At 36.1% G+C, this 23,811-nt stretch overlaps 1 protein-coding gene across 1 annotated transcript in view; it reads right to left on the reverse strand.

The window, feature by feature from the left end:
• MROH9 (maestro heat like repeat family member 9) overlaps positions 1-23,811 on the reverse strand; it is a 63,581-nt gene that overhangs the window by 36,185 nt on the left and 3,585 nt on the right. Inside the window, exons 3-7 of the mRNA XM_037806906.1 lie at positions 17,666-17,801; positions 17,169-17,255; positions 15,113-15,217; positions 4,329-4,490; positions 2,435-2,521 (exon numbers count right to left, since the gene is read on the reverse strand). Of these exons, the coding sequence (XP_037662834.1) occupies positions 2,435-2,521; positions 4,329-4,490; positions 15,113-15,217; positions 17,169-17,255; positions 17,666-17,801 (577 nt within the window). The remainder of the gene's footprint in view (positions 1-2,434; positions 2,522-4,328; positions 4,491-15,112; positions 15,218-17,168; positions 17,256-17,665; positions 17,802-23,811) is intronic.

The following is a 23,811-nucleotide window of genomic DNA, read 5'->3' on the forward strand; positions in this document are numbered from 1 at the left end:
TTATGGATCTCTCAATTCAGATGAATGATCCAAATTTTCTCCTTTTGCCCCTGTGTAGGAAAGAAAGATACCTAGTGTCTCCAATAAAAGAACTTTTCTGTGTCCCCTTGAAAGGGATTGTGTAGTGTTCTTTTTGAACACTAGGGCCGGACTGAAGTCTAAGTGAAAACAGATGGCTACCAGGACCCCTCCCACTGGGCAAAGAGGGGAGGGATATTATTCTTGGGAAACTAAGGAAGAAAGCTAAAGGAAAGTACTAAGGCTTGGTGAGGTGGACTCAAACTCATAAACAGTTTTCCTACTTTAAGAAAGCCAGATTTAATTATATAAGATGCTGAAATTAAAAATAAAGTCATTGGAAGGGGGAATATTCTGTTGTAAATATTTATTTGTTTATTGAACACAAAAAATTGCTTTAGTGTCTATTTAAAAGTAGTAAAGAAGGTAATTACCAGGGAAACTTAGTGCTCTAGTGAGAAATCTCTGCCATGTGAAGGCATAGATATGGCAGTAGAATACATCAAATGATACGGTTTGCTTTATAAAATATGACTTATATATAACTCTCCAGGAATATATCAATTCCATAGAATTATTTGAACTCTCTACACTTCACCTTTATCTCAGCTCTTTCTTATTGTTCCACCACATTGCTACATGTTCTTGATGCTATTCATTTTAATGGCTACATACTATACTATTAACTTGATGTTCCACAATTTATCACTTTCTTTTTTAAAAAAATCATACATCTGTAGACATATACACACATGTAAATGTATTATTTTGAGTTATTTCCTCTCTATAAATTCCAAAGGGTGAGGTTACTAGTTGTTGTTTTTTTTTTTTTTTTTAATTTGTGACACTTTCATAATCCTCTGTGACTTCTTTAGAAGACAGCTTCCTCTCTTACCATCTCTTACAGTTACTGTGTAAAAGGAGAGCCTCTTAGTTCACATATTGCTTTTTTTCAATCCATTCCTCCCATTTAATGGCATCCTGCTTCCAGCTCTCTTGGCTGGCAACCTTGTTGCTTGTACTCCTATTTGTACTCCTTGCTGCTAAGTACTCTCTGGACTTTGTCTTTGGCTGTGCTCCACTTGCTACAATCTTGGATTTTCCCTTGGATTTTCTCAGCCGACCTGTTCCAATCTCTCTCTGAAAATCCCACAACCCAGCCACTGCTCCGGCACTCAGTGCTGGTGCTGGCTCTGGGTTGGCCTCTCAAGTAAAAACTGAACAGCGTGTCATGAGCACAGAGATGCAGATCCCTGCAAACCATTGAGCATTCAACTCAGATAAGAGACGACACCAAACTGGCGTTGGCAATAGTGAGCCTTATGAACCTCTTGCAAGAGGCGTGGAGGAGGCTGCCAGTCCCAGGCTCAATTGCCCAATCATGGCACTGAGGAATTCAATGCCAGGGCACTGAAGTGGAGGATGGAGGGGTGTAGAGGGATTTTCAAGTAAACCAATACAGATACCTGGTTTATTCATGTAAATAGATGACTTCACAGCCAATCAGGCTTGTGCTTTTTGAGGGAAGGCAGAATGAGAATAAGCAAAGGCTTATGCCTGATTTTTAAAAGGTATGACATCATGCACATATGTATTTAAGATGTAATTTTTTTTATGTAAGATGTGTCGCTTCTGTATCCCTTCAGACTTACACAATTCTAACAACCTCAGTCACAAGAGTGGAAGGCACTGCTTTATATATGTAGCTTTAGAGAAATTACCTGACCTTCCCACCTCCAAGGCATAAGCTAGCCTGAAGAGACTAAGCCAGCAGCTTTGCTGAGTTAGCAGCTCATCGTGCATAGCTAGAACGTCATCTGTTGGATCGCCCAACCTGGGTCCCAGTCCTGGGTGACTTCTCAAGCCACAGATGAGCCCATATACTTTGAAGATGAGGGAATAGATAGAGCTATAGAGCCACGTGAATCTTCCCAAAGAAGAAAATGGTTTACTTGGTACTGAGGTGTATCATCTAAACATTTTTTTTGTTTTCATTTGATAGCTCTTTTAAACAAATCTATATCATGATGTTATTATAATGTTCGCTGAGTAAGTTATAATAGCATTAAAGAGCATGTTATTAATGACTCCATTAATTTTGCTAAATAATCAGAAGTTCCTCATTTTCAGCTATCTATTTGTTAGCCAGACAAAAGGAAGCATAATACCGACTTTGTGATCTATAAGGATAAAATAATTGCTATAGGAAGGAATAATGGACATAATTCTTATTCATAGAGATGGTACTCAGGAAGCCAAATGCTCTATATATCATTTACTTGGCCCCTCTGAATTAAAAAAAAAAAGCATGAAAAAAATCTTCATTAAATACCTAAATTTTGTTGAAATAAGTCACCACTAGAATTAATAACACAGATAAAACAAAAGACATAGGATAAAATAAGGGTTAAGTTACCTGAGCAATTTGACTTCTCTCTTTTGACAACAACTTTGGAAGTAATTTTATATCAAAAGGATGTAACAGGTGGCTATGATTTCCAGACTTCTCGAACTTTGTGTGTTTAGTTTTGGCAAAATCCGCTGTAAGTAAGGAAAAGAGTTTAAGGTATTTATATGATGACTATGACTGATTATTTCTATGACATTGCTATTTTCAGTGTCCTCTTCCTGTCTAATCCTAGAGAGCTGAAGTTTTCTGAGTATTTAACACTCTTCTGATAGTTTAGGCAAATGAAATATCATGACTGCACCAACCTAAAATTTGTAACGTGTTTAAGAGAAGCCTATGTGAAATATGAAAGAAGGACATAAATAATTTTTATAGGTTGACCAGATATCAAGTAAATTTAGGACATCAAAATACATTGTTCAGTGCCGTGGAAAAGCTATTGCTAAGGTGTAGAGTCTATTGGTAGAAGAGCAAACTTGGAGGCATTTTTCAAATAGTTGAGGGAGCGGTATACCAGAAAAGCCAGACGCTCTCAACAATAGCTCCAAGTGCAGTTGTCTTTAGTTCCAGAGAAGATATAGATTTTAAACAATTTTTTTTGTTTTTAAACAGCTTTTAGAATTTTCATAGTTTTAAGTTTTACATTTAGGGGTATTATCCATCTTGAATTAACTTTTGTGTATGATGTGAGGTATGTGGCGTGCAGAGGTCCTCTGCAGCTTTCTGGAGTTCTTTGTGCATCTGTTTCCTCTCTGGTGCGCTCCCTGTGAACTCCAGCCACCTCACCTCCATGTACTTCCAGTTCTGTCTCTTCAACTCAGAGAGACCGTTTGGGCTCTGCCTGAGTTACCCCTTCCTGTGCTTCGGTCTGGAAACTTATTCTAGGCACTAAACTGGAACAATTATTGAACCCGTCTCATTTGTTCTATTCTCTCAATGTCACTGTCCTTTGTTATTTGATGTCCAGTGTCTTGGGAAACATATCTATATATTTGTTTCTGGTGGGAGGGAAAATCTGATCGCATGGAAACAGAAATGCCGCATAAAAATTCTTGAACTTTGTTCTCAGATGTAGATAACTTACTCGGAAATAATTTGAAACTCACTTTCAGGTCTTGCTTTTATACTTTGTTAGGCAAGTCAGAGCAGAGTCTATTTTAGTCTATTTTATCCTACCTCCCCCATCCCGCCCCACCCCTACCTCCACCTCACTGAAGCACGAAATCTTCCAAGTATTCTGATTCCCTACTAAATCTAAGTGGATTTTAAGGGAAGAAGATATTTTAAAACTTCCTAATTGTCCCCCAAATAATGGGATGATTCCATGATAATGCCAATCCTTCTTGTTGTTAATGAGATAGTTGGGCCATCCTTTCAAAATCTTGAGATAACCATAAATTCGTAAAACTATGCATCTTCCTTAAAAATTGGGAGCATATTGTTTTATGCCCAGTCCTTATGCAATTCTTAACTTGGGGAAGCATGAGCGTGCTAGGGAGCACCAAGCCTTCCACTTACTCTGAGAGTTGCATACGCCTTAAAACCTAATTGAGAAGTTGAAAGACACTTAATAAAACTAGTGGCATTATCAAGGGAAAATTGTATTTTTTTAAAAGTCCCTTGGTAATCTTTCTCCCTCTCCTTCCTCCCTGCCTCCAGCACCACCCCGCATTCTGCCCACCCCCCATTAGTACCCAACACTCATCTGAGCACAAGATGTTACAGATCTTGAGCAACCAACAGCATACCATTACTGGCATTTCTTGACAATTCTATAAAGGTTAAAAAGCACATTTTAAGAGGTGAAGCTATAGATTTTGGAGCAGGATTTAGAAATCCACAGACACAGAGCCTTCCTGGGACCCACGGATAGAATAAGTAAGGATGGATTCTTAGTAACACTTAGAAAAGGTGAACAATTCTTACCATTCTGACACTTTGCAATGCATAGGAGGTGATACATTCCAAAGGATGCTTGTTGTGTGATTGAGGGATCAGCATGGGAGCATAAAAGACATAGCTCTGCTGCCAGGTCACCCAAACATGGAGCATCGACACTTGTCTAATGGAGGAACAAATGAGAAAAATGAATTTACTGTGGATAGTTAACCCTATATGTCTGAATGGACTCTTCTTGCCTATCCAACTAGGATTAGAGGGTGGATTTCAGAATTTGGAAAACGTGTATTCACCTCTTGGCTTTATTACTGAGCCTCTATTTCCTCATTTGTCAAATGACGATAACAAATTCTGCCTTGTAATAGTTATTATAGGGATTAAGAAGGTAACTTTTATAAAAAGAAAGCTCCTAGAAAAGTGCTTGGAAATAATAGTGACTCAGCTAATGTTAGTTTCTGTTCAATGAAGTAGGAAGAAAATTCTCAGGATACCAGGACATTCGGTGGGTTTCTAACAACTTTAATGCTCCCTTCTGCATACATGAAACAGTTCAGAGGACCCTGGAAATTACTTGGAAAGTGCCTCTTTTCCTCATCAAATGCTCTGATTCTGCCTTGAGTGATTAACGTTTTAAAAGCCTTCTGATGTCAAAGCTGCTATGTCAACATTTATGTATTTTTTCCCTACAACTTCCTTGACACACAGGCTGCTCAAATATTTAGATTTTCATCTCCACTAACTTATTTGGCCAGACCAAATATGAATAGAGAAGAAAGTAGAGAAAGGAATGAAGAGAGGAGAGCTCGGAGAGACGTTTTGCTTTTATGAGTGCCTTAAGAAATTTTGTGGATTTTTTTTTCCAGACAGAAAAGGCACTGCCTAAATGTAGGTTCAACAAACTGGTGTCATGGCCTGCAAGGTCCTCTTATCTCTAAGAGAAGTGATTACTTCTTCTACATAGGTGCTGTACAGGCTTGTATATATTATGTCCCCCAGAAAAAGCCGTATCCTTGATGCAATCTTGTGGGGGCAGACATATTAGTGTTGATTAAGTTGGAACCTTTGGATCAGGTTGTTTCCACAGAGATGTGACCCACTCAAATGTAGGTGATAACTCTGATTAGGTAACTTCCATGGAGGTGTGGCCCTGCCCATTCAGTGTGGGCCTTGATTAGTTTACTAGAGCCCTATATAATAGCTCAGACAGAAGGAGCTTGCTACTGCAACTTCCAGAGACATTTTGTAGACGGCCACTGAAAGCATTTTTGCTGATGCTTTGGAGGTCCTAGCCCAGAGTTTGCCCTGAGAAGCTGACACAGAGACATTTTGGGGAATGCCACTTTGAAACACAACCTGGGAGCAAGTAGATGCCAGCCACGTGCCTTCCCAGCTAACAGAGGTTTTCCAGATGCCAATGGCCTTTCTCCAGTGAAGGTACCGTATGTTGATGCCTTATCTTGTACATTTTATGGCCTTAAGACTGTAACCTTGTAACCAAATAAGCCCCCTGTATAAAAGCCAATCCATTACTGGTGTTTTGCAAAACGGAAGCATTAGCAAACCGGAACAGGTGCTTTGATCATTAGAGCAAATGGTGGGGGTATAACGGAGGGTCCATCTGAACCCTCCAGGAGGAACCTTAGGCCTACTTTTTTCTAACTCCTCCCATGCCTCCTACTCCCAACCCCCATGTTGCTTGACCCACCTAACCTCTGCCACACACACATTCAAACACACACACATACACACACACAGAGGCATTCCTGAAGAACTGTGAAATAACCCAGGTCATAGCCGAGGGTTAGTTGAGTTGAGATGCTGAGAGTGATGGCCTCAGTGGGAGGAGGGGAGATAGTAAATCTCTTGCTTTCATGCATGTTTTCCTTAGATTCTTTCTACACATACTCCTTTGTTTCAATTTCCCAGCTGCTAAAAACAATACCATAAAATGAGTTGGTTTAACAAAAGAAATTTATTGGCTCACAGTTTTGAGGCTAGGAGAAATCCAACATTGAAGCATCACTGAGGCAATGTTTTTCCCTGAAGACTATGGCATTCTGGGCCTGGCTGCCAGCAATCCTTGGTCATTGGCCTTTCTGTCACATGGCAATGCACGCGGCAGCATCTTCTCCTGTTTCTTCTGGGTTTTGTTGACTTCCAGCTTCTGGCTGCTCCCAGTGGCTTCTTTCTCTAAGTCGAATTTCCTTAGTTTATAAGGACTTCAGCCATATGGGATTAAGGCCCACTGTCATTCAGTTTGGACACACCGAAACTAAAATCATCTTCAAAGGTCCTATTTACAAATGGGTTCACACCCCCAGGACCAGGGGTTGGGACCTGAACATATCTTTTGTCAGGGGATGTGATTCCATCCCCAACATCCTCTGTGGCCCATGGCTGAGACTGCATGGGGCTCCTCCTTTTGGGAGGTAGAGACTGTAAAAGCAGACAGCATTAGTTCCTAGGGAGAAATAATGCATTGGATTGGGTGTTCTGTTCTTTGGATTTGAACTCCAGGTTTCTCCTTTACATCTGATGACATGACCTTAAGGACCACCACTATATTACGGGCCTAAGGAAAAAGGGCAAGGAGTTTTCTTTCCCTACTGGGCAGGATGGAGGGGAAGTACTTCTGATAGCTTAGTTCACCGAGGGGGATTGGCCCTAAAATCTTATTGTATTACAAATTTTGCCATGTGTATCCCTCTTCCCCCACTCTCCCTTCTCATGAACTTCTGGATGTGTAATTCTTAGCAGGTGTTTTTGTAAATGGAGCCATAGTGGCTTCTGTGTATTCTGTTTGCTAGACAGGTTCTGGCTAGGTTTGTGTTTCCAGCAGAGTAGGTGCATCCACGTCTGGATTGCAATTTTACTTATTTTCACTGACTTAAAAGGAGTGTTTGAGGAGGGTGGGGCATGTCCTAGGTGTCGCGAAGAGAGAGGTAAGGCTGTGTGACCGTGGAGCACACTGATTATGCCCTGCACAGTCCCTTCCAAAGCACACTAACTTCACTTACACCTCCTCAAACTTACACCAGTCTTTGAAAACTTTCAATATGATATGGCACAGCTGTATCATCTCAATACAACTATATTTGCCATGATCATCTCAATATAATTATACTTCTATTTTTTAATTCTTCTACATTTCACTTTAATAATAACAGGGATACTTTTATTTCTTGTTTCATAACATGGAGATATCTTTTTGATCCCCCACTTTCTAATGTCTCTTCAACTTTCTTCCATTGCTTCTACTTCCCTACTTCTGTTCCCTGCACTCCCATTTTTGCATTGTTGAATAAATTCACGTTATGTTCAATAACTCGTGCAATTTTTGTATTGACTTTAAAAGTTGAAAATAATGAAGAATATTCTCATTGTGACTAAATAAAATTGTTCAATGCATAGATCATGCTTACTTTAATTAAATTAACTTTTGGCTATAGAAGTCTTATGAATATGTCTCTACTCTCTCTGAGAATAAGTTCTCATCTGTACCCTGAATTATCAATTTTTAATGATTATTTGTTTTCTTTTTATTTATCTTTTTCTGTCTCTTTTAACTTGGAGTATTTTCTCAAATGTCTGGTACATCTTTGTTTTCTATCCATGTTTAAGAATAAAATGCCTCTTGATGGGGTTTTGTGGGTGGGCAAGGTGTGTTGACAGGTGGGCTTTGCTTTAAGGGGTTCAGGTGAGGAGGCTGCCATTGTGCTGTGGTGTATCTAAACAACAGAATGCAAGATTCTTTTCTCAGACAACTTGCCACAGTTCTGAAGAAAAATAGAGTCTCAAATTTTGTCCACCAATGGACACTTGTCTCCATGAAATATGGTGTGTGTGGGTAGAATGGGGTGGGATGGGAAGTGACATAGACTGCTATGTATAAACTTTGAATTAACCATTTCAATTAATGCACATGTTTTCAGCTCTTCTCTGACTCCCATTCTCCATTGTGACTTGGACTTCTGAAGCTCCAGGATCTCCAGAGTTGTGCAGGGCAAATTGCTTCCCTTTTCATCTGTCCCCATCCTCAGTGTTCATATGCTCCTACTATTTAACTCTCTTTGCTGGGCTTTATCAGTTAACATCTTGTATCTACTCTGTACTGCAGAAATTTGTTGACATCTCTAGCCCATTAAAAACCCCTCACTAATTCTTTGTTGCTATGCATTTATAACTGTAGCAAATTTTACTACTATCATTTTTTTGTGAGGAATCTGGAGGGATTCCAACCATCTTTTAAATGCTCATGTGCCAAGGGAACAGACCTAAGAAAAATCCCTTTCTGCTAAGGCTATAGGATGGCATGTTTAGCTCACATTTCTTTGTCTGTTAAAAATTGAATAGTTTAGTTGGAGGACAATTATTCTCTGAGTGTAGCACATGGGTCACGTGTGGGGAATAACACTTTAAAAAAATGCTTCTGACAACACAAATGATAGCCAGGATTGCTCAATAGGACAAGGGTCTCTGAGACTCTGGAAGACTGGAGTGATTTATGAAGAAAGGAGCCTTTATCCAGTGTATGGGCAGAAATGTAAAACAGAATAATGAATTATTTTTAGAAAAGGGCAGGACAGATCTTCATTAATCACCTACAGTGTGTCAGGTACAGACATATCTAGGTCTAGGCTGTGAGACCCCCAGCTTTAAAATATAATTTATTATAAAGTTGACACCTTGTTTTTTTTTTTTTTTTTTTTTTTTCCTCTGTGAAAGATGTTTATTTTCTTTTGGACAATATTAAAACAAACAAATTACTGGACAATTGAGAACACAATGGGCACACAATAGGTTAAACTTTCAAAAGGCACTTCTGGTACAATCACAGTAAACTAGTATAGATGGTTAGAGATTTCTCTTACCACCTTATAAAATTCCCTGCTCTTTTCATATTGTTCTTCTAATATTCAGTGAATTGTTGACTTTTATAAACATTTCAAAGCCCCATCATAAAAATTCATTAAAAATTGTTTTAATTCTATTTACTATTAATCACATCATCAAATAGCCAAATTTAAGTGAATTTTAAAACATTATTCTTTATTCCTGTTGTAAACTAATCATTTGTAATTGTTCAAAGAGTTATAAGAAAGTGTTTTAAGTAACCAAATGTAAATGAAGTAGAACTTTGTGATGTAATTCTTCTTCTAGGAATGAAAGTGGGATAAACCAAAGAAGTTTTTGTTATTTTTCTTTTAAACTGATTTTGTTTAGTTATTTTAATTATGCAATTTTAAATTTCTTTACAAAAGAAGATATTACAAATTTTTAAGGAAATTAAGCAGGATCTTTTTTCCACAACTTTTATTTTTCTAGTTATACAATCATTATCAAAGGTCAAGGCTATTGGATTATAGTTCAACAACTTCAGGTATTTCCTTCTGTCTATTCTAAAACACTAGACATTAAAAAGAAATATCTATATACTGAGTCAGTAGTCATAATCATTTGTTAAATCCTAATTTCTGAGTTATACCTCCATCCTCTCATTTTATCTTTCTCTCAATCTTCAGGGATATCTGAGCAATGACCATTTTAATTTCTTCATGCTGGAATGGGGTGTTGACCTTATGGGGTAGAGGAATGAAACTGGTTGATGTTCTTGGAGAGACTGATACCTCTGGGTTTCAGGGCTTATCTGGCATGGGATCAATCAATCTGGAGGCCTTAAGTTTCTGAAAAAGTAAACTAACTAAGAAAAACTTTTATAGAGCCTTAGATAGAGCCCAGAGCACTCCCTAGGGTTTTCAGGAATACTGTTTGTTGGGGCTTGACATACTGTAGTAGTTTCCAATATCTGGCTAAAGCTTGTATAAGAATAACCTCCAGAATGACCACTCAACTCTATTTGAAATCTCTCAGCCACTGAAACTTTATTTTGTTCCATTTCTTTTCCCCTCTTTAGGTCAGGAAGGCTTTCTCAATCCCACAATAGCAGGTCCAGGCTCACTATTGGGAGTTATGTCCCATGTTGCCAGAGAGACTTATACACCTGGGAGTCATGGGGGGGAATGCAGATAGTGAGTTTATCTGCAGAGTTGGCTTAAAGAGAGAGGTCACATCTAAGCAACAAAAGAGGTTCTCCAGGGATGACTCTTAGGCGTAATTACAAGAAGGTTTAGCATTGCCATTGCAGAAGTAAGTTTCATAAGGGCAAGCCCCAAGATTGAGGGTTTGGCTTGGCTGTTTTGTTTTTATAATTGGTCCTTCATTGATTTCACTGACTCAACCATCTTTAGACATTATTTTAAAAAGAAAGGCAATGTAGTAAAGTTTTATACCTCCATGACTATAATGAAGGGGCTGGTTGACTCTAGCTTCCTTTCAATGTTCTGAAAAATGCTGACTTGCTTCCACCTGGTGGTAATAAGTGAACATTGCAGAACAGAGTAATAGGTTATCCCATTTGGTGCTGCAAACAAATCTCAAATACAGCTAACAAGTTATGAGAGGCTTCTGCTGCACACATGAATGGACACATTTATTCTTTCTCAGTTGAGGGATGGGTTCTGTGCAAGGGAGAATGAAATTTACTAAAGAAAGAGAGAAGAGAAAGAAATGATTGTTGAAAGACAAATAGGGTTGCATTTGCAGATTATAGCATTTATTTGGTATGCCAAAAGTTTTGCTGCACCAAAGAGGCTGGAACAGTTGCAAAAACAGAAGCAGCTTCATGCTTCTAGGGATGGCAAGTGATTTTACAGACATAAAGTGGAAGTCAGCGTAAGTCTTATTTATAGAATGGGGTTTCTTCACATCTTATAGAGACAGGTTTAGGGCAGGTGGGCTTTATTTTGTGTTGGATCAAATGTAATTAACCAGAGGCTTGGTTGGCTATCTGGGTCCCCCACATTGTGGGGGTTTCAAATTTCAAAAGATTTCAACAGAAACTTCAAGGAGGAGTTCAAAGAGGAAGGATTTTTTTGGGCTCTGAGGGGTCTCCAGGACTTTCTCTACATAATTTTATGATAGAAGAAGAAACATTGAACCATCTGACCTGCTACCTGACTGAAGTTCAATAGAATATATCTGTTCAAATGCAGAGAGAAGCACGTGAATAGGGCCCTAATCATACAGTCAGTCTGCAGCAAATATTTGCTGAGTAGGTAACATGTATTAAGTGCTGTGAAGAAAGCAGGCTAAAGTATTGCATTACACTTAATCTTAAGACTCACTTGCAAAATTTGCTATGGTGAACATTTGAATATTTGAATAGCAAAGCAAGCCATTTCCTATATAACTACTTGTTAAATCATACTTAGAAAGATATTACCTTTTTGCATATATGTTATATTTTACAATAAGGAAATAACTGAAACCGTGGAACTGTAGCTCATATCATTCTTTGAAATTTCCTCCAACTGCTTGATAATTGCACTTGGAAAGTTATCACTTCTATGTATATATGTAATTTATATTCCATAATAAAAAATAATGATTAAAAAAAAGCAAGCCATTTAGAAGCAGAAGGATTCCTTCCCAGACCAGAGAATCAGAAGATTTAAATAAACCATTCAGTCTGTCTTTTGGACATTGAAATAGGGGATCAGCATTATGTAAAGAACATCATGGACTGTATTTCTACTGTAAGTGAATTGTACTTGTGTTCCAAATTAGTAAAAATCCAAGTATATTATTACATTGCTCTAGTTTTTTTGTTTGTTTGTTTGTTTGTTTTGTTTTGTTTTATCTCAGTATGACTGGGGACAGTTTATAGAATTAGTAAAAAATGGATATGTGAAGATAGCATCCTGGATGCATATTTCTAACCTTTTGTTCTGAACTTTTGTTGAAATGATGGAAGCAATCAGATAAGAAATTAAAGGAAGATGTTTAGAAGTCACTGCAAGGGCTGAGTTGAGAAACAGAGACTGAATGCACAGTATCTACAAAATAGAGGTGTTAATAGACAGTACAAGGTTTCTGAGAAAGTGATCAGTGAGATCATTCAAAGTACAGAAACCTCAGTAAAAATTGGCAATTGTGAGACACCTATTTGTTCTCCAACTGAAAGGTAACAATTAAAAAGTCTGATAATATCCAGTGTTGGTGAATGTGTGGGGAAATGGGCACTTGACTATTTATAGGTATGCAAGTTAAAGGACAGCTGTACATTAATAAACTTTAGCCTGTTCACACTTTCTGATCTGCCCTTATCTTTCTGCAATGGTTAAGTTCATGTGTCAACTTAGCTAGGTTACGGCATCCAGTTATTTGGTCAAGCAAACACTGGCCTGATGATTACTGTGAAGATATTTCATGGACTTAAATCATCAGAAAGTTGATTGCATCTATGGCTGATCACATCTACAATCAACTGAGGAGACTGCCTTCAACAGTGAGAGAAGTTCCATCCAATCAGTTGAAAGCCTTGAAAGGAGAAGTGAAGATTTCAGCAGTAAGAAGATAGAATTATCCATCTCTATTTCAGTCAGTCAGCTTCCCCAGGGGAATTCATCACAAACACTTATTAGAGTTCCTAGCTTCCAGCTGGGCCTATGGAATTTAGACTTGCCCATCCTTACAGTCTTGTGAGACAATTCTTATAAAAATCTCATAATATCTACATTCTGTCCATTCTGCTTCTCTAAAGAACCTTGACTAATACAGCTCTGATACCGGGAATGGTTCTTTAGAAATAGAATCTTACGGGTGAAATTTCTGGGGTTCTTGGAATTGTTTCTCTAACCTGATTAGATTCAAAGGCACTAGTAACTCTATTTCCAACAATCAAGAGGGCACTGATAGTCCGTGGTGTGAGTTGGCAATAGAGATATGAAAAATATCACCACTGGATATGCTTACTTATAAAAGGCAAGGCTCTGGGTGAGAGTGTTTTTGACACCTTCACCGAGTTTTGTGGAGTTAATAGGTATAATGAAATTGGCTGGTTGTTCCTAAATATGCTGGATATAGTTGTAAAAGAAAGGGATGAGCTCAAAGTTTCAAATTCCCAACTTAAGTACCATGAGAAGGACATGAAAGTTTCTAAGTGTGCCCTGAAAGAAAACCTTATTTCATCTAGCCACAGACTTGAGATTTCTGAAAATCAAACCCAGAGTCTCATTGTGCGTGTGGCTGAATTACAATGTAAACTAAATTCTCAAACTTGCAGGGTATCTTCTGTTAACGTGAGGGCATTGATTGGAAAGGAATGGGATCCTAATAATTGGAATGGGGACATATGAGTTGATATTGATGATTATGGGGACATTGAAACCTTACATTCTGCTGAGTCTTTGCGAGGTAAACCTGTAATGGTCTGCCCTAAGTAATCAGCCTCTGGACTTCTAATCTGCCCTGATGAATCTGCCATCCAATCTCCACCTGAAGAGATTAACCCTGCAGCATTTTTTTTTTTTTTTTTAGTATGAACTCACATACTAGCATTTTTGTATTGTTTGAAGTAGTAAAAATTAAAATATGCCTCAATGTCCATCAACTGAAGAATATAGAACATCAAAACTGAGGGACATAAACTGTGGTTAAAAGAATTAAATAAAGCTACATGTATTGATATGAAAATATCTGTAGAACATATTGTTCCATGAAAGAGGTAAATTTCAGAAACATAAATAAATATGATGTACCTTTAGTAAAGAAACACTAAGTAACAAAGCTGTATATCTCAGGTTTGCATGTGTGTGTGTGAACATAGAAAGAGGTTTGGCAGGATACATCACACTGATGGCTAGGGAGAGGGTAAGGGTGGGGAACATAGTAAAGGAAGACTTATGCTCTATCTCTAGCATTTCCTATAACAAAAGTATTCAAGAATTAATTTTATAACTTTAACAGAGGATTTTTTTATTTCCTTTTTTTTAAAATTCAATTTCACTGAGATATATTCACAAACCATACAGTCATCCACAGTATACAATCAATTGTTCACTGCACCATTATATAGCTGTGCATTCATCACCACAATCAATTTTGGGGCATTTTCATTACTCCAAAAAATAAAAATAAACATAAAAATATAAGTAAAAAAGAATACCCCAAAACACCCCATCCCTCCCTATTATTCATTTACTTTTTGTCCTCATTTTTTTACTCATCTGTTCGTACACTGGAGAAAGGGAGTGGGAGCCACAAGGTTTTCACAATCATGCAGTCACACAGTGTAAGCTATATAGTTATACAATCGTCTTCAAGAATCAAGGCTACTGGGTTTCAGTTCAACAGGTTCAGTATTTCCTTCTAGCTATTCTAATACACTAAAAACTAAAAAGGATATCTATATAATGTATAAGAATAACCTCCAGAATGACCTCTCAACTCTACTTGAAATCTCTCAGCACTGAAACTTTATTTTGTTCCAGTTCTCTTCCCTCTTTTGGTCAAGAAGACTTTCTCAATCCCATTATGTCAGGGCCAAGCTCATCCCCACATTGCCAGGGAGATTTACACCCCTGGGAGCAATAGAGGGTTTTAAAAATATTTTAGGAAAAAAGGAAAACATAAAAAGGAAAAGAGGGATCAAAGAATTTAAAAGGTTACAAATAACACCGATTTTGAAAGTTCATAGAAGAGAATCCACTTGCTGAAAACCTGATTTTTATGCACTCATGCTTGTCTGTGCAAAACATGAGTTTGAGCAACATTGCACCGATTGATAAAATCATGTAGGATACTGACTCTTTTCCTGATACCCAACCTACCAGCACAGTAACACAAAGCAGTCATCTAACTCTCTCAAGACCTAAGAGTTGGAAAGCAGCATTATAGAAATGTGGTCTTCAGAATCAGGTTGCATGATAGCACTTGGTGACTTACGTATCCTCTGACTTTCTTGGATGCGAAACTTAGCACCCTGCTTATGATCACAATGACTCTTTCCTGTACGAATGATTTGTCTTTACTCATCCACACAGCCATTTCCTGTTGAAAGATGAGTCATCTTAGAACCATGGTGTTTCAATTTCCCAAATCCCTTCTTTAGCCCCCAACTTCAATTCAGTAGTCCCTGTGGTCTTTGACTTACTCCTATTTTATGTCTTACCTATTTTTATCTCTAAAATATGGACAATAAATATTTCGTATAGTAACTTCTACTAGAGTAACTTCACCTGGGTTTTATTTTATTGAATTTCATCCAACATTTACTATCACAGTCACATCGTTGAGTATCATGTAGAGTTTATCGTGAGGCTATGGAATGGTTATCAGCTGCTGCTTCTCTTTTTCTTTCAAAATATGTATGCTTTCTTATTTTTATTTCAATTACAGAATCTGATTTTCAGCTTTCAAAGGAAATGGGAATGTTATCTGATCCTGAAATGCTAACTTATCCAAGAATTTTCTTTGCAAATTTATTATCCAGGAATTTTGCTGCTCATGGTTGGAGAACACATTACTGGGAGCAGCTCAGTTAGAAAGTTCTTGCTAATTTTAATTCAAATCTCTCTTGCTGTAACTTTAGTTGCAGGGATATATTTGGGGAGAGAAGAAGATTGCTAATTTGCTTCACATGCCAACCACCATTAACAGACGTTTAAGGCTGTCTGTTGGAGTCCATAGCGTTTATGCCAATGGTTTGCCAAACAATATCTTTCCCTTAACTTGCTATCATGGAAAACTGTCTTGACGTCCCTTTGCTAGGGCATGAGTCTCTAAATCTCAGAGGGCTTTGCAGCCCATGCTCCTGCCAGACCCCCGGGTTCAACTCAATTGGAGGAACCTGAGAGTCTTTAAAGACAGTAGATATACAAAGTTATTAAGTAACAGGCTCCCAAGTTAGTAGCTCTTCCACTCATTCTCTTGGAAAAATTACTACTCTTCTCTCTACTTCCATTTTCTTATCTTCAGAATGGAAGAAATAATGGTAAATTCCTCATAAGGCTATATTAAGGATTAAATGAGATAACCCATATAGTAAATATTCAGTATAGTGCCTGACATAGAGTAAATACTCAATAAATGGAAGCAGCATAGGGTGGATACAAAAGCATGGATTGGGGAAGATGGATAATAATAATGATAATAATACACCTTAAAGAGTTATGGGGACAAAATAAGGAAGTAAACTATTTGGCTCAAATTAGACAAATAGCCTCAATAAATGTAATTTTCCTTTATTTGCCTTCTTGTCTTCATAGATTCCAATCTTTCATTTTAACTTGGATTATTTTATGACTTGTACAACCTATGGGCTGGAGTGCTTCCATGGATGCTCCAGTAGAGTAATTCAATCTGTTTTCCCAGTATTTCCAGAGCCCTGACCCCTGATGCCATCATCATTAAAATGCAGAATTGAAGACCATAAGGCATCCAGAGCAGTCTTCTGTCTCTGGCTGGGACAGTAAAAAGGCAGTGAGATCTTAGATGTGAACAGTGGGGTTTTGAGCAGTTGTTAGTCCTTACTTTGATGCAGTGAAATCCCCCAGAGTTGGTGGGGAAGAAGCATGCATAAAGACCCCATCACAGCATGGTTCATTGTTAGGTGGACTCCATTATAATCTAGGCCAATAATCCTACTTTTCTCTGCCACCTTCTACTGTGTCCACCTTTATATTGCTGCATAACACTTGACTTCTCAACTGTCTATTGATGCCGTCCCCTAAAATTTGAATTCTTAAGAGAATGCATCTGTATTTCAAAAAAAGAGAAATTATATCATTTGGGAGGTAATCTCACTCCTTGAAAGGTAAAAAAAAAAAAAAATAAAAAAAAAAATTCAGCCATTAAGTATTTGAGGAAAATGCAAACATGGCAAATGGGAAATAAGTGAAACCTAGTGAACTCTAGATTTGTGACAAGAAAAAACAACTGCTTATTCTTCCTTTATTCACAAGCTGAAAAGATAACCTATTCTCAAAACTGTCTACTTTACCTTCAAGATCTGTAGCTTATAGAGGTCTTTAGACACTAAGATCAGAAGAGTGTCCTCATATATGTTTAAAATATTTTGATATAAACGCTGAAAAACAACAACAAAACAGTTACAAACAGCCAGACTTAGGTAAAATTTACTGAATTTACAGTCTATAGCACTGAATCCTCCATAAACCAAAGGCAAGAGAGAAGAGGGGCAGCTATGCTGACAAGAACTCCTCCCACCGCCACCTGCCAGGAGCAGCTTCTCCAGCTTATAGGGCAGGTGCACTGTGCAGTGTGACACCAAGGAAGAAGAGACCACAGGCATTGCTGACCTCGCCATAGGACTCCGCCTACCGCCACCTTTCTCTGCTCCTATATTCTTATTTGCAGCACTTGCTAATAAAATCTGTTTATATATTATATCTAAGAAGAGTGGAGGAGAAGACAGCAGAGGGAGGGATTGCTCTGCTGTATAACGTCTCATTGTGATTAGAGGGAGACAAAGCCTACCTCCAGGTCTTCATGGTCATCATCGTTTTCCACCACTTCTTTCAGGGTCATAAAACTTGGCATAGAAAATGCCAGTTTAAAGGATGACTCTACTATCTTCAATTGAGATTCAAATTGCCATAAGGGATTCACAAAGCTTGCAAGAAAAAGATGTAATTATTAAATTAATGAGAAAACAAATGTATCTTATCTGTAGTGGCTTTTTCTTAGTGATGATTATGTATGAGAAAATGAGTTCCACCTTCTGGTTTTATATGGCACATGGTCTTACATATTCTCTTCAAAATGACAATAGTGCTTTAAATGTAAGGGAATGGATTTCTTTATAAAAGTCATCTCTAATCAGTTATTTGGAAATCAGAATATATTTCTCTATAGACATAATATCATAAAGAGTGGTTACATTCCCAGCCAAGCCAACCGAAACCATGTTGAGTTACAGGCAGATGAGCTGTATTATTGGCACATTTTATCTACTCCAGGTTACTAAGTTTCTAGCATTTTCATACTCTGATATTGGAATGCATCTTCAAATTGATAGCAAATGAAACCTGCCCATCAACATATAAAAAGTTAACTTGTTATTCCTCGGCATGTGTGACCTGAAAAGAATCTCTTGGAATATATAAACAATTTCAAATCTAAGACAGACTGATTTGACTTATGCATGGGCTGTAATAGATTATCACTTAGACTCTGAGCAGCTATCTATCAAAACTCCAAATAGAACTTTCAGTGGAAGGTATTTAAATTCCATGAATATCTATGATTCAGTTCAGGAAAATGCAAACTTAAGATCTTGCCAACATAGGAAATGGTCTTTCAAAATACTCTGAAATCATATTGCCAGTTCTAAAGATGTTAAAATGGTCCAGGTCTTGAAGAATGGTTAGGAAAGTAGCATGTCACTCTGATGCCATGTTTAAATGCTCAAACTTTAAATGTGAAGAAGGCTGAGAATCAGACTTAGGTTGCTATACTGAAGTAGAAAGTCACAGGTAAATGTATGGGTAAACATAGGCAATTTTCAGCAAGTATACTTTTTATTGTGTCTACATATACTTTGTTTTCCACAAAGCAGTTATTAAATTGATTATGTGCCTTACAACAAATGGCATCATAGAATTAAGCAATCCAGTGTAAGTGCTTTCTTGTATTTCAGGATGGAGGACCAAGTGGGGTAGGAAGGAACCTGAGACGAAAGATAAGCATCCTCATTATAATACTGTATGAGTTTGCTTTGGGTAAATTATTGAGCTAAATACTTGTTTCAAAGATTGGTGTGAAGTGAGAAGTGGAAGAAGATAGACCAAATATACTAAAAAAAACATGTAAATTGTTTATGTTTTCCTATTATGAAACAAAGAGGATCAATAAGCAAAAATCAATACATATTTTTGCAAGTACAATTTCAAGAATCATAATTGAAAAAAAGAAAGTAAAAGTCTTCCAATAAAATAATGGAGAAATTATATTAATTATATTAAGCATGATCAGAAATAAAAAAGGACCATATTAATATGAAAAAAGTATACTACATAAAAAATGTTATGAGATATATATGATGTTATTAAAGATACAAGGAGAAATAAAAATAGTTGTAGGAGAAAATCAAAATTCTGCAAAATGATGCCTTTAGTATAATTAATATGATGATGTAAATAAATTGTGTTAAATGGGATAGCAATGATTTTTTAGGTAATCAAGAGATGCTGACAAAAATTTATCATATACTCAACAATGAAAATGTCAATATATATAAAAAAGCATATGCTTTGTTCTGTGATAACAATAAATCTATTTTAAAAATTAGAAAATTGAAAGCACTTAACCTTACTTGAATGCTTTCTGAACAGAATTGTTCAGAAATTTGTGAAAAATGATAAATTAGGCATATAACTTAAGATTTTAAAAGGAACTAAAAATATAATCAAAGTAATGAACATCAACAAAATAAATACATTATGAAATGAGAAAAAGTGAAAAACAAAAGTATAGTGATCCTCCCTGGCAAATTTAAATAAATATTTTAAAAGATAGAAAAAGAGGAAGCAGAAACTAAACAATAATTAAGAATGGCTACATTAGCCAATAAAAGAAGTAAACTGTTCAATAGGTTTAATAGAAACAAATAAAATTGATTTTTGTTACTAAAGTATACAGGTATACGTGAAAATACAGCATGGGTGAATCTTTAGGTAGCAAATACCACTTGACCAAGAAATGGAAAGCAAAATATATAATAAATAGAAAAAATTAGAAGCAAAACTATTATGTGGGAGATTCTTAACACATTTAGTTAAACCCAAAAAATTAAATAAAAATACAGAAGAGGTGACATGAATCTGGGGTCTGCCCTTCTATGAACCATGTAAAATAGTATGAAAAAATATATTTACATCTGTATTTTTCTGGGAGTAAGATTCCAAAAGTTTCATTGATTCCTGAAGGAGTATTAAAAGGGAGCAAGAAGCACTGATATAGAGGACTTTGCCACTAGGCACGAGGTGTTTTACCTACTTTATATGCCTTGATATTTTAATGCATCTTCCCAACAACATTAGGAGGGAAGTACTGTCATTATTCCCAGTTTATGTATAGGGAATCTGAGGCATAGAGAAGCTAAATAACTTCATCAAAATCACAAAACCTGTGTACAGTGGATCTGGTAGCAGGAGATCAGTCTGTCCGACTCCAGAATTTTTGTGCTCAACCATTGTTTCTCTTTCTGTTTAGCAGTATGTTGTAAATTCTACTTAATTCAACAGAGCAAGATAATGAGAAAGGTAGTATTGGGAAGGAATAGAGAAAATGATCATTGTTGGCTCATTGAAATTACCAAAAAAAAAAAAAAAAAAAAAAAAAAACCCACCAAAAAATAGAATAATAAATAAATTTATAAATTCAGAAAAATAATCAAAGAAAGAAAATCAGGCATCCAGTCTCTATTAAGTTAAAATAAAAAATAATTTTAAAAATATTAACCCATTTCACTTATGAGCATAAAGGTTTCTTAAATTTTCTAGAACAACAATTTAGCAAAATAATAAAAGAATACTGTACTACAACGAAATATGATTTATCAATGAAATATAAAGATGGCCTAATACCCTGGAAACTATTAATGACTACATTATTAATAGATTAAATAATAAAAATAGTTATTTAATGAATCCTGGAAAAATATTGAATAAATATCAGCATCAATTTCTAAGAAAAAAAGTGAGGTAGATCCTTAAAAGGTTTTATTTAAACCAACATTTTAAAAAATGGAGAAACAGGTAAGTATTCTTATTAAAAACACAAACAACATAAGGAATCAATTTCCATATTTTAAAATGTCAGATTTCAAGTTTTCTTATATTTCTAAGAAGTAATCTAATAAAATGTTTGGTAAGCTCAACCAAATACAGGATAAATATACCAAAAAACTCCAGTATATGAGTAACTGCTTTCCAAGAAATAAAATTAAAAGTAACCAGAAATACAATGTATCTAAGAAATTGATCTAGCAATGTACAGGATCTATATTAGAAATGCCTCAAACTTTCAAGGGAGATATAAAACCAAACTTGACTAATTGGAAAAATGTATCAAGTTTATAAAAAACGAAGATTATTATAAGATGTCAATTATTCACCAATTACTTTACAAACTCTGAAACCCCAATTAAAATTTTTGAATATTTGCATCAGAAGTTGACAAAATACATTTGCATTTTATTTGGAGAAATAAATGGAAAGGATTATCATAGACTATTATGATGAAAAAGCTCAAGAAAATGAGGAAGACCTAGCTCAATCAGATAACAGAACCTACTAGACAATAACACTAAATTGGCAGCACAATAAAATGCTAAATCAATGAAATAGAGTAGAGAGTCTAGAAAAATACCCTAATAAAGGAATAGCAAATAGATGAACATATGCTATACAAATGTCCAGGACAACTGTCTTCGTTGCGGCATTAATTTATTGTATCAGTATTTCATGTTGGGCCAGAATGCAGCTTCAGAAAGCTTTTAAATAGAATATTTTACTGAAATAATTATAGATTCACATGCGGTTGCAAGAAATAATACAGAGAGATGACATGTACACTTTCTTCGGTTTCCCATGAATAGTTTCCCCCATCTGGTTCCACAAAACTATAGTACACCATCTAATACGGATAGTATAGGTATCTATATTTATATCTGTCTCTATATCTACATCTAAATCTATCTAGCTATAGCTATATAAAATATTTCAACCAGGATAATGACATTGATACATTAGCCCTGATCTTACTCAGATTTACCCAATTTCACTTGTACTAGTGTGTGTGTATGTGTGTGTATTTAGTTCTATAGAATTTTATCTCATATGTAGGTTCATGTATGTATCCACCACCACAGTCAAGATGCTGAATAATTCAGAACCCTTTTTAACTCAAAACTATTCCCTTATACAGACTAATATGAAAAATTTCAGAGGGTTAAATAAGCCTTTGGAAACGAAGCATTTTAAAATAAATATTATCTGTATCGGGTGCCAATATCTTTTTCTGGGATGGTCCGGATAATAAATATATTAGGCTTTGCAGGACAGATGGTATCTGTTAACTCTGCCATTGCAACACAAAAGCAGCTACGTCACATACAGCACAAATGAACGGGTGTGGCCGTGCGCCAACAAAACCTTGTTTACGGATCCTGGAATTTGAATTTCATATTCTATTCACACATTAGGAAAGATTCTTCATTTTTTAAAAATTTTCTCCAACTATTAAAAAATGTAAAAACTTTTCTTATCTCGCAAGCTGTACAAAAACAGGAGGCGGGTAGGATTTAGCCCACAGGCTGTTGTTTGTCAATCTCTGGTCTGCATAATGGAATTGTGAAGAATAAATTAAATTAGTTCATAAGTTAAAATAAATATCATAGGGAGTATAAAAATCAATGATATAAAGAAACTAGGAGAAATTTGAACATAATGTTAAAAGTAATCTTATACTAATGTCACATCCAAAAAAAGATAACAGAAAAAATATATAGCCATGACTTTACACCCAAAGTACAAGCAATAAAAGATAAAATAGATAAATGGGATCTCGTCAAAATTAAAAACTTTTGTGCCTAAAAGGACTGTATCATGAAAGTAAAAGGACAACTAATGAAATGGGAGAAAATATGGAAACCACATATCTGATAAAGGTTTAATATCCAGAATATAAAAAGAAGTCCTTCAATTAAACAACAAAAAGACAAACAACCCAATTAAAAACGGGTCAAAGACTTGAATAGACATCTCTCCAAAGGAGATATACAAATTGCCAGAAAGAACATGAAAGGACACTCTACCTCATTAGCCATCAGTGAAATTAAATCAAAACCACAATGAGATACATTTTATACCCATTAGAATGGTTGCTATTAAAAAATAGAATATTCTAAGTGTTGGAGAAGATGTGGAGAAATAGGAACACTCATTTATTCCTGCTGGCAATGTAAAATGGTACAGCCACTGTGGAAGACAGTTTGGTGGTTTCTTGGAAAGTTAAGTGTAGATCTACCATATGACCCAGCAATCCAACTATAGGTATATACCAAGAAGAATTTAAAGTAGGGACTTGAACAGATATTTGCACACCAATGTTTATAGCTGCATTATTCACAATCACCAAAACATGGGAGCAAACCAAGTGTCCATCAACCAATGAATGGATGAACAAAATGTGGTATATACATGCAATGGAATATTATTCAGCCATAAAAAGGGATGAAGTTCTGACACATGAAAAAATGTGGGTGAACCTCAAAGACATTATGTTGAGTGAAATAAGCCAGACACAAAAGGACAAATATTGTATGATCTCATTGATATGAAATAATTAGAGTTAGCAAACTCATAGAGTTAGAATCTAGGATATAGGTTACTGGGGGATGGAATAGGGAATGGGAAGTTAAGGCTTAAAATGTACAGGGTTCCTATTTGGAATGATGGAAATGTTTTGGTAATAGATGGTGGTGATGGTAGCACAACATTGTGCACATAATTAACAGCACTGAAATATATCTGAATGTCGTTAAAAGGGGAAATGTTAGATATATATATACTAACAGAATAAAAATTAAAAAAAAAAGAAAACATAGAACTACACTACAC

This window comes from Choloepus didactylus, chromosome 2, assembly GCF_015220235.1.
Source record: "Choloepus didactylus isolate mChoDid1 chromosome 2, mChoDid1.pri, whole genome shotgun sequence".
NCBI lineage: Eukaryota > Metazoa > Chordata > Mammalia > Pilosa > Megalonychidae > Choloepus > Choloepus didactylus.